The sequence below is a fragment of the Pempheris klunzingeri genome, chromosome 6 (assembly GCF_042242105.1).
Source record: "Pempheris klunzingeri isolate RE-2024b chromosome 6, fPemKlu1.hap1, whole genome shotgun sequence".
NCBI classification, from domain to species: Eukaryota; Metazoa; Chordata; class Actinopteri; order Acropomatiformes; family Pempheridae; genus Pempheris; species Pempheris klunzingeri.
Window position 1 is genome coordinate 12416299 of NC_092017.1, and position 15983 is coordinate 12432281.

At 41.3% G+C, this 15983-nt stretch overlaps 1 protein-coding gene across 1 annotated transcript in view; it reads right to left on the reverse strand.

Moving 5' to 3' along the window:
• atf6 (activating transcription factor 6) overlaps positions 1-15983 on the reverse strand; it is a 32138-nt gene that overhangs the window by 11365 nt on the left and 4790 nt on the right. Inside the window, exons 7-14 of the mRNA XM_070832579.1 lie at positions 14769-14938; positions 7956-8141; positions 7683-7774; positions 6044-6187; positions 4387-4482; positions 4175-4277; positions 3251-3321; positions 1771-1882 (exon numbers count right to left, since the gene is read on the reverse strand). Coding sequence (XP_070688680.1) covers positions 1771-1882; positions 3251-3321; positions 4175-4277; positions 4387-4482; positions 6044-6187; positions 7683-7774; positions 7956-8141; positions 14769-14938 — 974 coding nt within the window. The remainder of the gene's footprint in view (positions 1-1770; positions 1883-3250; positions 3322-4174; positions 4278-4386; positions 4483-6043; positions 6188-7682; positions 7775-7955; positions 8142-14768; positions 14939-15983) is intronic.

Genomic DNA, 15983 nt, shown 5'->3' on the forward strand with positions numbered 1-15983 from the left:
ACCACCTCACCTCGACGCACACTTACATAAAGCCACAGGTGCCGAAATAACACAAGAAGTGAAGCAAAACCGCAAAATGACGGTACAGTGAGAGCGGTTCCATATTTTGGTCTTGTTTTGTTTTCCATCACCTCACCTCATTTCACACTTAAACGTGTGCCCCCAGCACACGAAGCCGGTGCTGGGGGTTTAAAGTAACCCTGACCTGAACATGGCCATCTCTGAGCATGCAACATAACAGAGAGTGACCTCAACTGCTGGCGAGGGCAAGAACAAGCCATGATGAACTCTATGAAGAGCTTTTACCCAGAGGGACACAACTCAGATTTGGTAGTGATTGGCTTTAAAATCTAAACAAATTCCAAATTTAATCCAGGGCTTTGGCAGACCATACCAACTGGAACAAAAAACACAAAAGCACACCCGCACACACACACACACACACAGAAACCCAGGAAACAAAATACAGGCAAATAAACTGAGAAAGAAACAGTAAGAATTAAAGCGGTCACATTGGATGACAGGCCTGTTATCTAAGTTCTGTGTCTTTAACTATTTAGAGCTTCTGAAAGTGTGTTTTGCCATTTCCAATTATGGAAGGAAGAGAATGAGAGGAAGTCAAATCATAAATACATCTTCATTAGGCTGAAGTGAAGTGAAGACTCAAACCTAAGAAATACTAATATTTTGTTTGTTCTGTTTTCGATTAAAAGTTAAAGTATCAGCCAGTTTTATTTTTCTCTGCAAGGTAAGTCTTTTTCATTCTAAGATACAAAGTTTGATGTTACTTTTACTTTGGATAAAATATAACACTGTCGCTGCTCATGCAACACAAAGCTACTTAAAACTGAAGGACGGCTACTTGACCTTTAGAGGCCCCCAACTCGGGTACACCATTGTTCCCATTGTCCACGCTGTCACCATGCCAACTTAGACCCAAACGTTTGTGGTTTGCTTGGTGACGAGGGGACTTGATCTTTGACCACATGCTTCAAAACAGCCGCCCCACTGAGTGATCCTAAGGATTTAGGGGCTTAACCTCACCCAGTGTATCCAGAGGTGCTGAGCGTGATATGAGCTCTGCTCTGTGGCCAAACGTTGTCTTTCTACATGTTTCTTCTTGGACAAATTTGGAAGTAAATGTGTGTTCTTTGATACGGTTCAGTGAGAGCAACTTTCCATGATAATGAAACACAAACTATAATGGGTAGAACTCAAACTTCCCCCCGCAGCAAGTTTGTTTTCTTTTTGTAGGGTTAGAAGAATAAAAGACAAAAGAAGACTTAACAACGAAAGGATGTAAAATTGGGGGCTTGATAGATTACATTTTTTGAAAAGAAACAAAAGCACTCAATGAAACAAACCCGAACTAATCAAAGAATTCTCTCTAAATATGATGTCCAGGATTAATCATATCAGAGGGAAAATCAAAAACAGGTTCGGAGTCTGAAATGTGGAAAAATGATCAAATGGCCGAGCAGATCAACAGTGACATATGGTCATGCCTAAAACACTAAAAGATGGTCTTGATGATTGTAAGTGGACCAAGAAAACTGGACTGGAAAGGGGTAGTTACACCCTTGGGCATGAACATTTCATCCCTTCCTCCACTTTTCTCTCAAATCAAACCTCTCTGTTGAGGAACAGACCCATTATATACAATTTAGCATTCATAAGTTACTCTTTCGGTAGTTTTATGGCAGGTTCATGAGAAGGAAATCTCATGGCAGATACAAATGCTATGAAATTCACAGGCAAGTTGAAACTCACCCTGCGGAAAGACACTACGTAAAAAGTGTCGCCACGACGATTGAGCTCATCGAAGAAGTCACTGTAGGTGTGATGAGGTGCGTAGTATACCTGCAGCTCACTGCCAGGGTTCCTGTTGATTAGGAGTAACGAGAAAATATGAGGAACAATGAAAAACACAAAAAAAAATGCTCACCCAATACCCAATAATAGATGGGGAGATGGGGAGTTCAAACGATATGGATGTTTCACAAGTTACATGTATACCCCTAATCAAGTGCTGATAATCAATGTTTTGTGCCAGAGAAATGTATGATATTTGGCAAATTTCATGCACATAAAATTCTTTAACAGTTATAATATCAGATTTTTAATAAAAACTATTTTGATGTTGAAGTCATTTTCCACACACAAATGCCAAAATTTAGTTGGCTCCAGGTTCTCAAATAAGACAATTTGTTGCTTTCCCTTGTGTTCCATTATAATAACCTGAATATCTTTGGGCATAAGATGGATGTTCAGATGAAACAAGAAAACATTTATTAACATCACCTTTGGCTGTGATTTGGTATTTTTCATTAGATTGTGTTTTGTGGGAAAACCATTATTCACTTTATCAGGAAAATTATCTGCAGATTGTTTGATAAATGAATAATCATTACTTTAACTCAACAGTAGTCTATTTCCTTTGTTTCACAACCGAATGATTTAACATAAATAAAACTTCTGTGAACCTACAATCGTTTTGGGACCTTTTGAACAAAATGTCATGCTGCTAAATGTGAATTTTCCTTGTGTATTTTATATCTTCACTCTGGTTAACTGGTGGCCCTGCAGAGGTTAATTGCTGAAACTAATTTTTCTTCCTTTGTTCTCTAGATTTGGACATGTCATAGCCAGACGTACAACTGGGAAAAATGCAGGTGGCCAAAAAACTATTGACTCCATCTGTTTGGTTTAAACTACACTATGCAGACTAGCAGAAAAAGTTCTTATTGACCGCCAAACCTCTGCAGAAGGGTACAAGGGTCATACTTTAAAATCACTATATCATAAATTATCCAGATGGTAAAAACTGAAAAGGGGGCAATTGCCAAAAATGTGGAAAAAGAAGCAGAAATGTAATTTCCCCATTGCTGCTCAATTTAAAGACCAACTTTGATCAAATACAACTCTAAAACAATGAAACATACCAGTTTGTTATGTCTGCAGTTGCTTTACATAATCTATTTCTGTAGATACTGCTGACAATAAACACTCCAGTCTGCAGCTCTAAACAGGTTTCAGCTCACTGTTTAACACACAGTGGTGGTTTACCACACAAGTAGTAGTTACTGTGTATTTGTGTATCTGATATCTGCAGTATGTTCTGCCCTCTAGCTGTCAAAAAATGCTAAATGCAGCTTTAAAAGCGAATGGGAATTGTTAGTAAAAAACAAACTGAAACCTGTAAATCTGATCCAAATCTGAAACACATACACTGTTAAAGGCTTTTACTCACTTTTCCTCAGTAGTTTCTGTGTATTGGACCGTCACAATCTGGGCACTCTCAGCCTCCTTATTCTCTGTTTTCTGTTAGGGGGAACGAGAGATTTAGCTATAATCTCTTTATATTCGCTTCAACTAACCATTAGAAAGAGCAGGATAAACTCTTGGCACATAAATACGGACTCCATTCAAAAGATTACAACTGGCCATCATTTCAAAACATCTAAATATGAGCACACACATTCCAGTCACAAGATTTTCTTTTGATAAATCAAATCTAGTTCAGGAGTCTTAAGGCCAAAAGTTGTTGGGTCACAATCTGCCAAAACCAGCCAAAAAGTTCTTTACACACAAGGGCATGCAGAACCATTCAAATGAACAGAGATACAATTAAAACTTTATATCTTACTGATATGATCAGTCTAGTAAGGTTTCATATGTTAAAATACTAGGAAGACTTTTCACAAGACATTTGGGTCTGAAGGACTAAAACAGCTCAATGCAGGTGAGAAATAGACACATTTACATTCCTATTTACAGTAAAATGAAGAATGGGTATATACGAAGTAGGCAGTTCCTAGTGGATTAGACTCACACTGACAGATTTTGAAAAAATGATGGAAAATAGGAGCAGGGGGCACTAATCCTACAGCTCCCCTCTAAGTGTTGTGTTTACTTTCTCAGGGCTGCCGGATTAAACTCAGCCCAATAAAGAGAGCTGAGAGGCAGAAAAAGGGAAGGTGTGACGGGAGGTGAAACAGTGGTGAAAGAGAGGCTTTGCTTTGCCAAAAACCCCTTTATAGTGAAAGCAATCGCCTAAAATCCAAGTTGAGTTTGGTTTGTAAGCTGTATTGCAAACACTGAACCTCACATACAATTTTGCACGACCCATTAGGGTATGTTTTCCTGTTTTCCAAAACATGCTGCTGTGACTTACCAGAATGGTCCTGGTGGGTTTGTGATTGCTGTTACTCATGCGCCTGGATTTGGTCTGCTGCACTTCATGACGGTGGACCCAACCCCTCAACTCGTGAGCCAACCTGTCATTCAATTTATATTAGTCTGGATTTTTTAGGTAAGATTTTACTGATTTTGTGGTCTATCTGAAAGGAGAGAAGCAGTTCATACGTTACAGAGTTAATAACTCACTCTAAGCACTTGGTCCTGTTTACAGGAGGCTGGCAGGGAGGAGGTGGTCTGAGGAAGACGGGATCCTTCACCACCATCAGGGCCTTATCCTCAGAGCTACAACACAGAAGAAAAAGCAGACAGACGGTGTTAAACGAGGAGAAAAGTGATAACTTCACAGGGCGGTCCAGACGCTCTCAAATCAATGTAAGAATTTCATAGTAACAATCTGTTTAAAATATTTACCACATGTTGAAAATATGCTTTGAATGAAAAATGAGAGCCAACATGGCTGCTTGCCCTCTGATGGAGGTGAAACACCCAGCGGATTGTGTAATGAGAGGCCAAAAAACACCAAGCATGGCTTCAGTGTAGGGACAGTTAAATTTGTGTTTTATTTTTATTGGTTACTAATGAGTTTTATTGATTTACATTCTTCATACTCGACATTTGAAGAGATGGCAGAGCTTCAGTCGCTGAATGTATGCACGAAAACATTGATGGGACAAGTGCAGAGATTCAGAAACGATGCGCCCATATGCTGCTGTAAATGCTTAAATACATCACCACCCTGTGACATACAATCTTATTATGGACACTGACAGATTAAAAAAAAAACAGTTTAACAGTGTGACTGATTACTATAAGGTGAGTTTATATACATTATGGATTAGCAGCACACTGCGCTGCATGACTTGGCTTCCCTTCTCAGATTTTAATATGACTTTAATTACAGCTGTTATACCTCAGTGAATGAGGGATTATGTTTCTTGGGGTGATGATGTAGACTGTCCACAGTCAGTGCCCACCTGCAGGGAGCTTTGTTACCAAAATGTCTGCCACCAACATAATACCTCCCGAGGGCCTCCCTGATCTGAGACAACACGTCGACTACGCCTTGCGTTCCCGTCTCTAAGCGATCTGGAAATGGTTCAGCGAGACAACATGTCAGACCACAGAGGCCTGATCATAACTCTAACTGAGGGGCCCATATTAACCTTCCCGCACGCACACCTTCCTGTTCGGTGGGACCCCAAGATTAGGTTGCATATGTCCCCCATCATGCTCCTCTCTGCTGCGTTTGGTGCTGTCACCCCTTTTGTAAAGGCTAATGTGTTCCTTCCTGCCTGCACTGGTTTAATGCGACTGGGAAACCTGATACCACAGCTGAATGGTTTGCATTAACATGTAACATACCCTACACAGAGATCTGACAAAACGCAGACTGGCAATGCCATGCAGACATTAGACGTTCTGACCACCTTGCAAAACATCACTTTTGGGACATGGGGGTGCAGGTAATGTACCAAAAAAGAATGTTATTTATGCAATTTACAAATGAGGCTGCAGGGCCACTATTGCATCTAAAAAAAGAAAGAAAAATACATAAACCTTTGGAAAAATAAACTGTTACTAGCAATATAAAGCTGGATGTCAAACAAGGCCTGACCCCAATTTCCCACCTTGTTACTCAAACCACAACTGCTGGCCAACTAGCCAGGGGCCTGGAGCCATTTGAAAGGCTGACATTTGGACAGAGTCAGTAACCGGGTGGCGCACATGTTTACACGTGCTGTAATGAGCTGTACCAGTTCAGACTGAGCCCAGGCACAGGTGCATCCTGGTCCACTGACACGGTGCTGTGTTGTGAAAGGTGGCAGGGGGCTGAGCTCATTACCTGTCGGCAATCTCAGAGGGGCCACTGCCGAGGGGATCGGGGCCCATCACAAACTCGGTTTCTGCTTCTGAGGAGAAATCTAACAGGTGTCTGCCGCTGTGCTGCGTGGAATAAACGTCTGGCTTGGAGCCTCCCTGAAGCACACTGATGAAACAGAAGACAAGAGGAGTGAGAGAGCAGGGAGGTAAAAATCAGGACATTTGACATGCAGAAAGTGAAAAGAAGAACTGTGTACTGGACTGAAATGATTGCTGAATTCCATGTGGCCCACATCCTGTGCACAGGAGGGTTTTTGTTTTTAGCCACAAGCAGAATCTGAACTCTCATTGCGACTGCATAACCCAGCGCACACTGCAGCGCGCGTGCACACACACACAAGCAAAAATACACAGTCTCTTTCAACGGTATTACTACACTGGGTGGCATTTTCATTTCAAAGGGATCTGACCTCAAAAGCGGGAATATTTTACATTCCAAAGGAGAGCCCTGACACAAAACACACAGATGTGTGTACAGGTACAGACACACACAGACTTTAGTTACTGTGAATACCACTCAAGTTGCAAAAGCAAACTCCTTCATGAGTCCAAAGAAACATTTTCATGTTTAAGCTCTAGAGAACAAGTGAAAGGACACATTCCCAGCATAGAGCGCAGACTGATTTTTAAAATCAACAAGTCCAACAAGTAAATGCTCGCATCCTTGTGGAGAAAGTTATTCTCGAGAGAAAACAAACATTTTTATGACATGAGAACAGAGAATTCATCATTACAGTTGGAGGTGGACTGTGAGTTTGAGGAATTACACAATCTCTCCATCTGCTAGCTGGGTGGACGAGCGCTCTTTCCCAAGTGTAGTTTTACATAACTCCTTTTAATTTGTCACTATTGTTAACACCACAGGCAGACATAAAGAAAAAATGCCATAAACAAGCACTTTGAACCTCTTTTGTAGCTCGAAATGATTTTCACATTTGTAAGTGGTAAATGTTTACTTTTCTCCCAAATCCAGCAGGGTGTTTTGAGGTTTCTTCACCCATTAGTCACATGCATGCAGGAATAACAGAATAATGAAACGTACACACAAGAGCCACTTGGACGGGATGGCCCATTAGTTGACGGTTTCTTTACCACCTAAATCAGCTTCACTCAGGGTATGACTGAACTTGACTGGACCACATTATTCTGGACTGTTCCACAAGATTATTGTTATGATGTTCTGGTGATTTTGCTTTAAAGGGGTAACATAATGAGATCATGTGATGCAACGTAAACAAACTGAACTGTTGGCAAAAGATTATGAAATGAGTGTGGGGTTTTTTTTTATTTGTAATTTTTAGGCTAATGAGTTCATTAACTCTGTCAATTCATACATGGGTGAGGTAGATTTCTGAGTACTGTCGCTTTAGTGATAAGTGTTCTGCACTGTTTTCAATAAACGTTTTTGCGTAATGTCTTACATGAGAGGCGTAAATCCCACAATGAGTCATGGGGCTTCCCATTTGTTTTCCTTCAGTAATCAAACTCATGCATGCACATTAAGCTGCAGTTACCACTCCTTGTCCTGTGTCTTGATCTGCCATGGTTAGTGTAGCCACATAGAGACATCTATAGTCACACAGTATGTGCCATATGCTCACCTCATTTGTCTAACGTTGAACACCAGGAACACCAACACCACCATGAGACACACAGTTTTCCTCTTGGAGGCCTTCGCAGTCAGTGCTGTGCTCTGTGGGAAAAAGAGGCATCATGTTAAATTACAAACCAGAGATATGAGTCATGTATGAATGAGCACTCACACACAGTTTATCACGAGACTTGCTGAAATTCCAAATTTCATAGCTTTTGGCATCTTTACAAGTATAGGTTAAGTGGTGGTATTGGCAGGCCTGTGGCTTCTAGCCTCTCACCTCACTCAGCAGGCCCTCCAGCTGTCTCTTGAGGTTGCCGTTCTCACACTTGAGCACCTCATTTTCTGATAACGCCATATTCAGGCGGGCTTCCAGGGAGAGCAGATACTCTTTCTTCTTTTTCCGAGACAGGGATGCTGACTCACGGTTCTTTATCATGCGCTGCTGCCTCTGGGAGAACTTCGACTGGAGAGAAAGAAACAAAGACAGGAACAGAGGCACATGAATAACATTTGACAAAGGCTATTCCTCATGTCAAGTCACGCATTTCATCACATGTGGATGTATTCATTCAACGCACATCCAAACAGGAAAGAAGGGCGGTTATTGTGAGAATGCAGTGAAATGCCTGCCTGAGCCACCTGTTGGGCTGTAGATCATAGGTTCCTGTCACTAGCGTGACATCATGTGTATCTATGCTCTCAAGGGGATTTGGTTATAAATGGCTGTTCATACATATGAGCAATTTTCTGCTGTGAAACCACCCAGCAAGCATCTAGGGAATAGGTAGGAAAAAACTGACATAGACACATTTAGGCATGCAAAACAACAGTCAATCTTAGATAAGCACGTTACATATCCTTACCCATATGCACTTCTGTTTCCTCACTTGAGTTCTAACATCTGCTCCATCAGTTTTTTTCACCAACACTCACTCATGTATACCCAGGATACATGTGCTATACTGAACACCACTGAGAAACCCCTTACAAGAGGAAGTGTGAGAGGGCGGGAGAGGTTTGAAAGAGGGGGACACTGGGTGAGAGAGAGAGAGCACCAGTAAAAAGACAGATGACATAGCGAGAGAGTAAATGGAAAAGGGGAAGGGGAAGCCGACATAAAAGCCAGGGTCAACTTTGTTATTCTCACCGGGAGAACACCTCAGCTGCTGATGCCCCAGTTTACAAAGGCGATAGAATAATAAATAATGCTCAAGATGTGTCACGAGGTTAATGACACCCCTGCAACAAATCATGGCTTTAGCATGGCACCGAAGAGCCTGTAAGTGCACACGATCAAGCTCCTGCTTAAAAATATTTAGACTGACATCCTCTGAGAGATCCAGAGGTCGCTTGCAATGCGTCTGTTCTGTATGTGAGGAAAGATTTGTTTACGGAGCGTGTCACTCTTTGAGGTTCACATCTGAGACACATAAACACAGACTATACATGTTACACATGACCATAAATGCACTATTTATGTTCTTGAATCTGGATGTAAAAAATGGTTTCGTCACAGTCGTTCTTAATTGCTGTAATTAGTGTTGTACACACTCCAGTTAATTCGCAAATAGTCAACAATAAGCAGTTTTTCCATTTATTATAAGTTGAGACGGTCTGACAAGGTGAGCAAAGAAAAAAGGAAAATACATATGCAATAATAAACTAATTAATGAATAAATAAACTAGTAAGAGCAGTTTTACGGCCTGTTTCCAGTAAGGACAGTCAATGGGATTCCTTCCAGTCAAGGTCACTGAGGTGAGAACTGAAATTAAAGTTTTGCATGCTAACCCAAATTGCACATATCTTAACATGACCTATTGCAAATCAACACGACTCCTGGCTGTGGTGATTATCCAAACACCTTCAGTGACCATCCAGTCCCCAGCTACCCTTCTCCAAACATAAACACCCTCCCCAGGGTAAGCCTCTAAGATCCTGGACCTAATAGCCCCGCTGGTGATTAAGTTATTTGGATCCCTGTATTTGTGTTCTGTCTCCTGAGAAACCCCTCTGTCTCCCAGCCCAGATCTGGGAGCCGTGCCACTAGCCCGAGCCTGGGAACGCTGCAAGTAAGCAGTTACCAGGGAGTGGAGAGCAGGGGGAACTTCACATCGCCACCAAAGCAAGAAGGAAAATGTGGGGCAGGGGGCAAAAAAATTGGAGAGCAGTATTTCTCAATGAACCCATGTTCAATGGGTGGAAATGTGGATGCTGCTTCAAACTCAAACTATCAACATAAAAGTGAGAAAAGTCAATGAGAAAAACAAAAAGTGCCAAGTGCCCCTGAGGGCACATCCCCCAAGCTGCTCCTGCAGAGCTGCACAGCTGCACGCTGATGATGATGAAGGGGAGAAATGCTGCTCAGCAACTCTTCAATGGATGAATACAGGTGAAGAGAGAAAAAACAAGAGCTGACAAGCCAACAGATCCCAGCACGCCAAACTGTCACACTGCTGTTGAAGGTCTACTCTTTCCATTCAGCATCCAAAGGGTTACTCCAGGAGGAAGTGTGTGATGAACCATTAACCTTTCCAAATGGGAGGGAGGGTTTAACAAGTTCGGGTGAAAACGTGTCCTGATTTTACTGGAGGCCATAAACACCTATAACTGCGGCATGCTTTCCACAGGTGAAATAACTGTCAACCTGTGATGCTGAATTCTTTCGAAGAGCTACTTTGTATTGCAAGTCATGTTTTAGGGACTTGATTTCCCTAAATCTCCATTTTAAAATCCATGCTGAAACTGCAGCAAGTGCTGAGGGCTACGCATTCGTGTGTAAATGCTAGAGCGCATGTTGATGTTTTATTTTTAGGGATGTAACGAATCGCAGAATTCACACCTCCATTAGATACATTACAGACTGATCTTGTTTGTGACAAAACAATGGAGTTTTGTGTGAGTTTTGTACTTACAGTAGTTTTCCTGCTGCACAATATTACACAAAAGCAGCTTTTATGCATGATTAAAAGAAAAAAAACAACCAGATGTGTCAAAAACATGAGCTCAAATGAGAGAACTGAAATGTTCAACAGATTTTCAACACATCATATTGTAAATGATTCAAATCACTGGGTGTATTCAACAAAGAACCTGGTATTAAACAAGATACAATGTTGTTACACCCCTAGCGTCTTCATTTCTCCTTGTATGAGTGATGAATAATGAGAAACAATAGTAACTCAACAGTAAATGTCCTGATAGCTAAAATGGTTTTAATAAAACTTCACTGTAGATACCCTTTAATTTTCTCAAAGTAAATTTTTTCTCAACTGAGTGACCCGATTTGTAAACTAGACACCGATGCAGAAGAAACTCTTTTATGTTATCTTATCTTGACATCCAGTATCTGACCATGCTTTGCTCGGGTCCCCTCCTGTAAGTCCTCCAATCCTACTAATGGAAGTATTTGTTGAGGCCTGCAAAGTTTTTTCAGTTTAGGACGTGCATATGCACGCACACACACATGCATGCACAGCCAAATCTCCGGCTGTGTAGGAGCTCATTACATTACATTCACCCAATCCCTGATGGCTGTTTACAGCTGTCGCAAATGCTTCGTCCTGCACAGCACCTGTCTGAAGCATGTAATCATTAGCAGCCGTTTAACACCCGGGCTTACATAAGTTAACCATAGCCCATGATACTGTACTGAAAAGAACATGAACATCGACACACATGAATATAGAGAACATACAACATGTAGTAACACCTGGCACTAGTATGCCATCTTTAACAGGCATTTTACACATCCCCCAGCCAAACCACAGTGAGGTTATAAAGTGAACACAGCTGCAGCAACTCCGAACCCTGGCATACACACTCACACAGCATGACACGGCTCAAGAGCTTCTCGGTGGGCCGCGGAAACAACCCTGAAATCCATTTAAAGTAAGACTATGTAACTTTCGAAAGATAAAGTAAGGCTTTCTTTTTCATACGAATGAAGAGCTGAATTCGTATGCATTATAACACACACACTCTCTCACTTTGATACACTCAGGGGATTTGCTGCTACGGCCTTGTTTGGTCTTGTATGACCAGTATCTTGTAGTGGCTAATGTTGGTCAACTTTAGACGGTCACTTTTTATAACTCTTCTCTACTTATTCAATTGCTTCACTATGTTTTACTATTTACCAGTATGACCATTACAATTGTAGCCACAGTGACCATCATTTAGCAACACATATATAGTCTCCCTTTAAACTATTCAACAGCGCACATGACGACCACATTCGACAATATATTTTTGATACCTTCACTAAAACATCTTTCTTTATCATTAAACATCATCTTTTTAGCGAAATAATGGAGGTCTCAGCTCCAAAAACACAGTCTTACAATTACTAAGCACTCCCTCCCCTTTAATCAGCTATTGTAAACTTTATTGACTTGGTTAGCTTTAAAAATGGCTGAGAGGCGTGTTTGTTCTGGCCTCTGGGCCCTGAAATTCCTCAACATTGTTTCCAAGGTCTGGCACGAAAAGTGCCTCTCCAGGCTCGATTATGCCCATGATAATTGGACAAGATCCTCTCAGGGCCTTTTAGGGGGCAACTATTTTTACAGCCAGAGGTCAACCGTTACTATTCATAAAACAACAACCACTTGTGAAATTTCAGTTGAGGTTAATCATTTTAAAAAAGTCTGATGGAAAACATCATTAATGTCAAGATAAATTGAGCAGACTGGTTAAGCAGAGCGTTGTGACATTAGGCTATGACTAATGTTTTTCATGTGGATGGGTAACACATCAGGGCCACAATGTTATTGTTCCTATAATAGCTGAAAATTGGATCAATTTTCTGTGGTCGCCACAGTGCCACCAAAAGAAATCACCTCAGATTATTTAGGGGACATTCTATAAAATGTAAAACACATGACTATCCCTAATTTAAAAAACAAACTATCCTTATGAACAATAATGCATTTTTCCAACTTCACTGAGTGAGTGTGAGCTTAACGCCAAATGGGAAACATCGCAAATGTCCAAGTCCTGCTCACAGAAAAAGAACAAGACAAACAGAAGAGAGGGCAGAGTGAGGACATGTTTCTCATTTCACTAAAGGTCAGACGTGAGCAAGAAACTGATGCGCTGAAACAACTGTGAAGCTGCTGAAAGTCGCAGCATCTCTCTGACTCTGCAGTGGAGGCGGACGAGTCAGAGTAGCAGAGGAGCCTTTGCAGTCTGAGCATCAGACACACGGGCCATAAAGCAGGACTTTATGAGAATATCAGACTTTCCCACCCAAAATAAGACCAGCAAGTGCTTTTATTGAGGAGAGAGAAAACACATAATAACTGAGTTTTCTTTTTTAACTTTTGACTCTCTAGGACAGTCCCTGCAGCAGTGTCTTATAAGATTTCAGTACCATCATATGTTGTCATTACACAGTCCTACAAGAAACGAGTGTGTGAGGGAGAAATACTGAAAATCAGGAGCCTCTGTGTGTGTGTGTGTGTCTTCTGTTCACTGCAGCTGTCCTGACATCACCCCCTGAAAGCAACACATGAAGGGATCCACCCACTGTCATCCTCCGCATGGAGAGTAATGTCCTTCTATGACACACTTTCTGAGGTACAATCACATAATGCACATCTTTCCAATGAAACCCCACAGGTACAAACAAAGCAGCGGCCAATAATGATCATCTGTGGATTGTCTGAGGCTCTATGAAACCTTTATGGGTTATTCTGAAGACCATCATCAACGTTTGACTTAAAAGGAAATATTGAGCAGGTGCCAGTCTTCTAATAGTACAAGAGTAACAAATCAATTAATTCACAAAAAACATCTGTTCGCCTGTTAAAAACATGGCATCACCTGATCTGACTTGATGCTGCAGCTTTCACTTACTCTTATTAGGTTAAGGGGAAATATCTTTCTATTACAACATCATTAAATTTGAAGTGGGAGATTTTGGCCCCAAACAAAGAAGTGTTCCTGTTATTTATTTGCTTAAGACGCCAGGCGTCACGTGCATCTTTAAAGACTGACATAGTGCAGAGTAATAACTTTTCAGTGTGGAAAAATACATTAACCATCATAAATAAACCTGTATGAACATTTTCCTTCAACACTTTATTTTCATATCCTATGAAGAAATTAAAGTTAATGGTTTGTGAAATTAAAATAAGTCCCAAAAATAGAGTACGATGAGAGTGTTTACGTTGGACAGGAATCAGCTCAAGTGTGAACATGGCAACCACAACATCATAGTTACATTGTGGGCAAGTGCGTGCACGCCCATGCGGCTGCTAATGAGCATGTGGCTGCACGCAAGGCAAGTCCTCGCATGTTCACACACCCAAACACAACCACATAAGGTACAATTTGGTCCTATTAGGAGGCTTCATCTAATACCTTGCTTGGACACATTATTTGTCAGGAAAGAAATTAAAAGAGTCTGACCTTCATAAGAGCTTGTGAGAGAAAATTCCTACAGATTAGAGAGAGAGGGGAAAGATATTCTTCCATCGAGAGTAATTAGAGTCTCATGTGCATGTGATGTTTTACAAGGATGTAGAAAATGTTCTCTGACATTTATTTTACACAATCTCATTTAAATCTAAAAGGGTTTGGAAACATCACACTCTTTAACTTCATCTATGTATTTGTATTTGCTAACTTGATTTCTCAGTACACAGCCTTTGTTAAACGTATAACCAGAGAAAAACAGGAGCCGTCCCCTCCAGACCATGTTGGTTGTAACCAATCCAGGCAAACTGAAAACACTTCTAGACTCCAGATCAAATCACGTTTTTATAGTGTTTTGTAGTTTTATATTGTGTAAATAGTTCCAAAGTCCCACTGATTGCCACATCAATCCCAAAATATCAGCTAGTCAGCATGAACCAACTAAGAATTTGAAAATATCTTTTTTACATAACATCTATTGCATGACTGATTAGAGATAAGTGGACATTTGCTATTGACCCTTTGAACAAGGACAGCTGCATTAATCTGTACTCTTCCTTGTCTATACCTCACTGTAATAACATCTCAGTTAATATCTCTGCATATATCTGCACTTCAGCTATTCACATTCAGGAAGACTAAACTAGGAAGATGAAGAGTGTGGACGGGACTCACGTCATCGTCTGACGAAGGGCTTCGAACTGTGACAGAGGCCACTGGAGGAGCAGGAATAGGGATGGGCCTGTCCTGTCTGAGCGTTGGCATGGTGACCATATTGCTGGTGACGGCCTGTGGTGTCTGGATCTGTAGCACCTGGCTTCCTTGAGACAGCACTATGGGACATCCTGAGAAAGAGACAACACATACGGATTTTCAAATTACAGGTCTTACAGCGATACTATAATCACGTTTTTACTGTATGATTAATGTTGATTAACACTGACTGTGATTGTGCGTGTCTGCCAGTTTGTTTGTGTTATAATCTTAGTCCACATTTGTCTTCCCATCTATAACAAAAACATTTAACCTAATATTCTATACAGTCTTGAAGTCTCATCAGTCTTCTGCTGAAAAAACATCCCGCTGCAGATGGTACAGTCCAACTCCTTGAACCCCCCTCGACTCTGGTGACCTACATTAACCCCCTCGTCTTTAACGGGGCTCACTAGTGTTAAAAGTACAGGTGGAAAAGATGTTTACCACCCCGACCCGTGGTCTTTAACTTCCACATTCCAAACCAAGAAGTGTGAGAGTTTTATGTGCATGAACACACATAAACATGCACGTGTGCCCACATTCAAAACAGAGTATGGCCTGAAAGAACGAAACTAGCAAAACCTCAGCAAAACCAGATATTGTCCATGCTTATAAATGTCCTGTTAGTGTATGAGCCTCCCAAAGTGTAGCCCACCCTCCCCAGTAAGACTGTGCCAGGAACCATTCCTCAAACTGACCCAGCAACCTTCACCTCTAGTGCTAAACAACCTGTCAGGGCTAATCGTGTAGAAGTGTTACCCAGTCCTGCTAATGAATGTCTGTGGTGCCAACGCTGTGTCTTGTGCCCAAACTCACCATCTGTAAGAAGAATTTATGAGGATGAAAGTCAAAAGAAATTAAAAGCCTTGGGAATACCTGTCAGCCTGTTTGTTCTCTGGAAATACGTGACTGCCCAGGTCAGACTCTATAAAATGTGAACGCTTCAGTAAATATCTCTAATTTCTCTCTTCCATCAGCCTGATGCATACAGCTCACTCCTAAGATGTGAACACTGTGGAGCTCTTAAACCAAAGAGACTCATAACACTGAGCAGGCTTGTCTTGACTTCCATCTGGGATCTTAAACTTGGATGTTTTGGCCCTAGCCAGCTGCCATCTTGGCTATTCCCAGGCT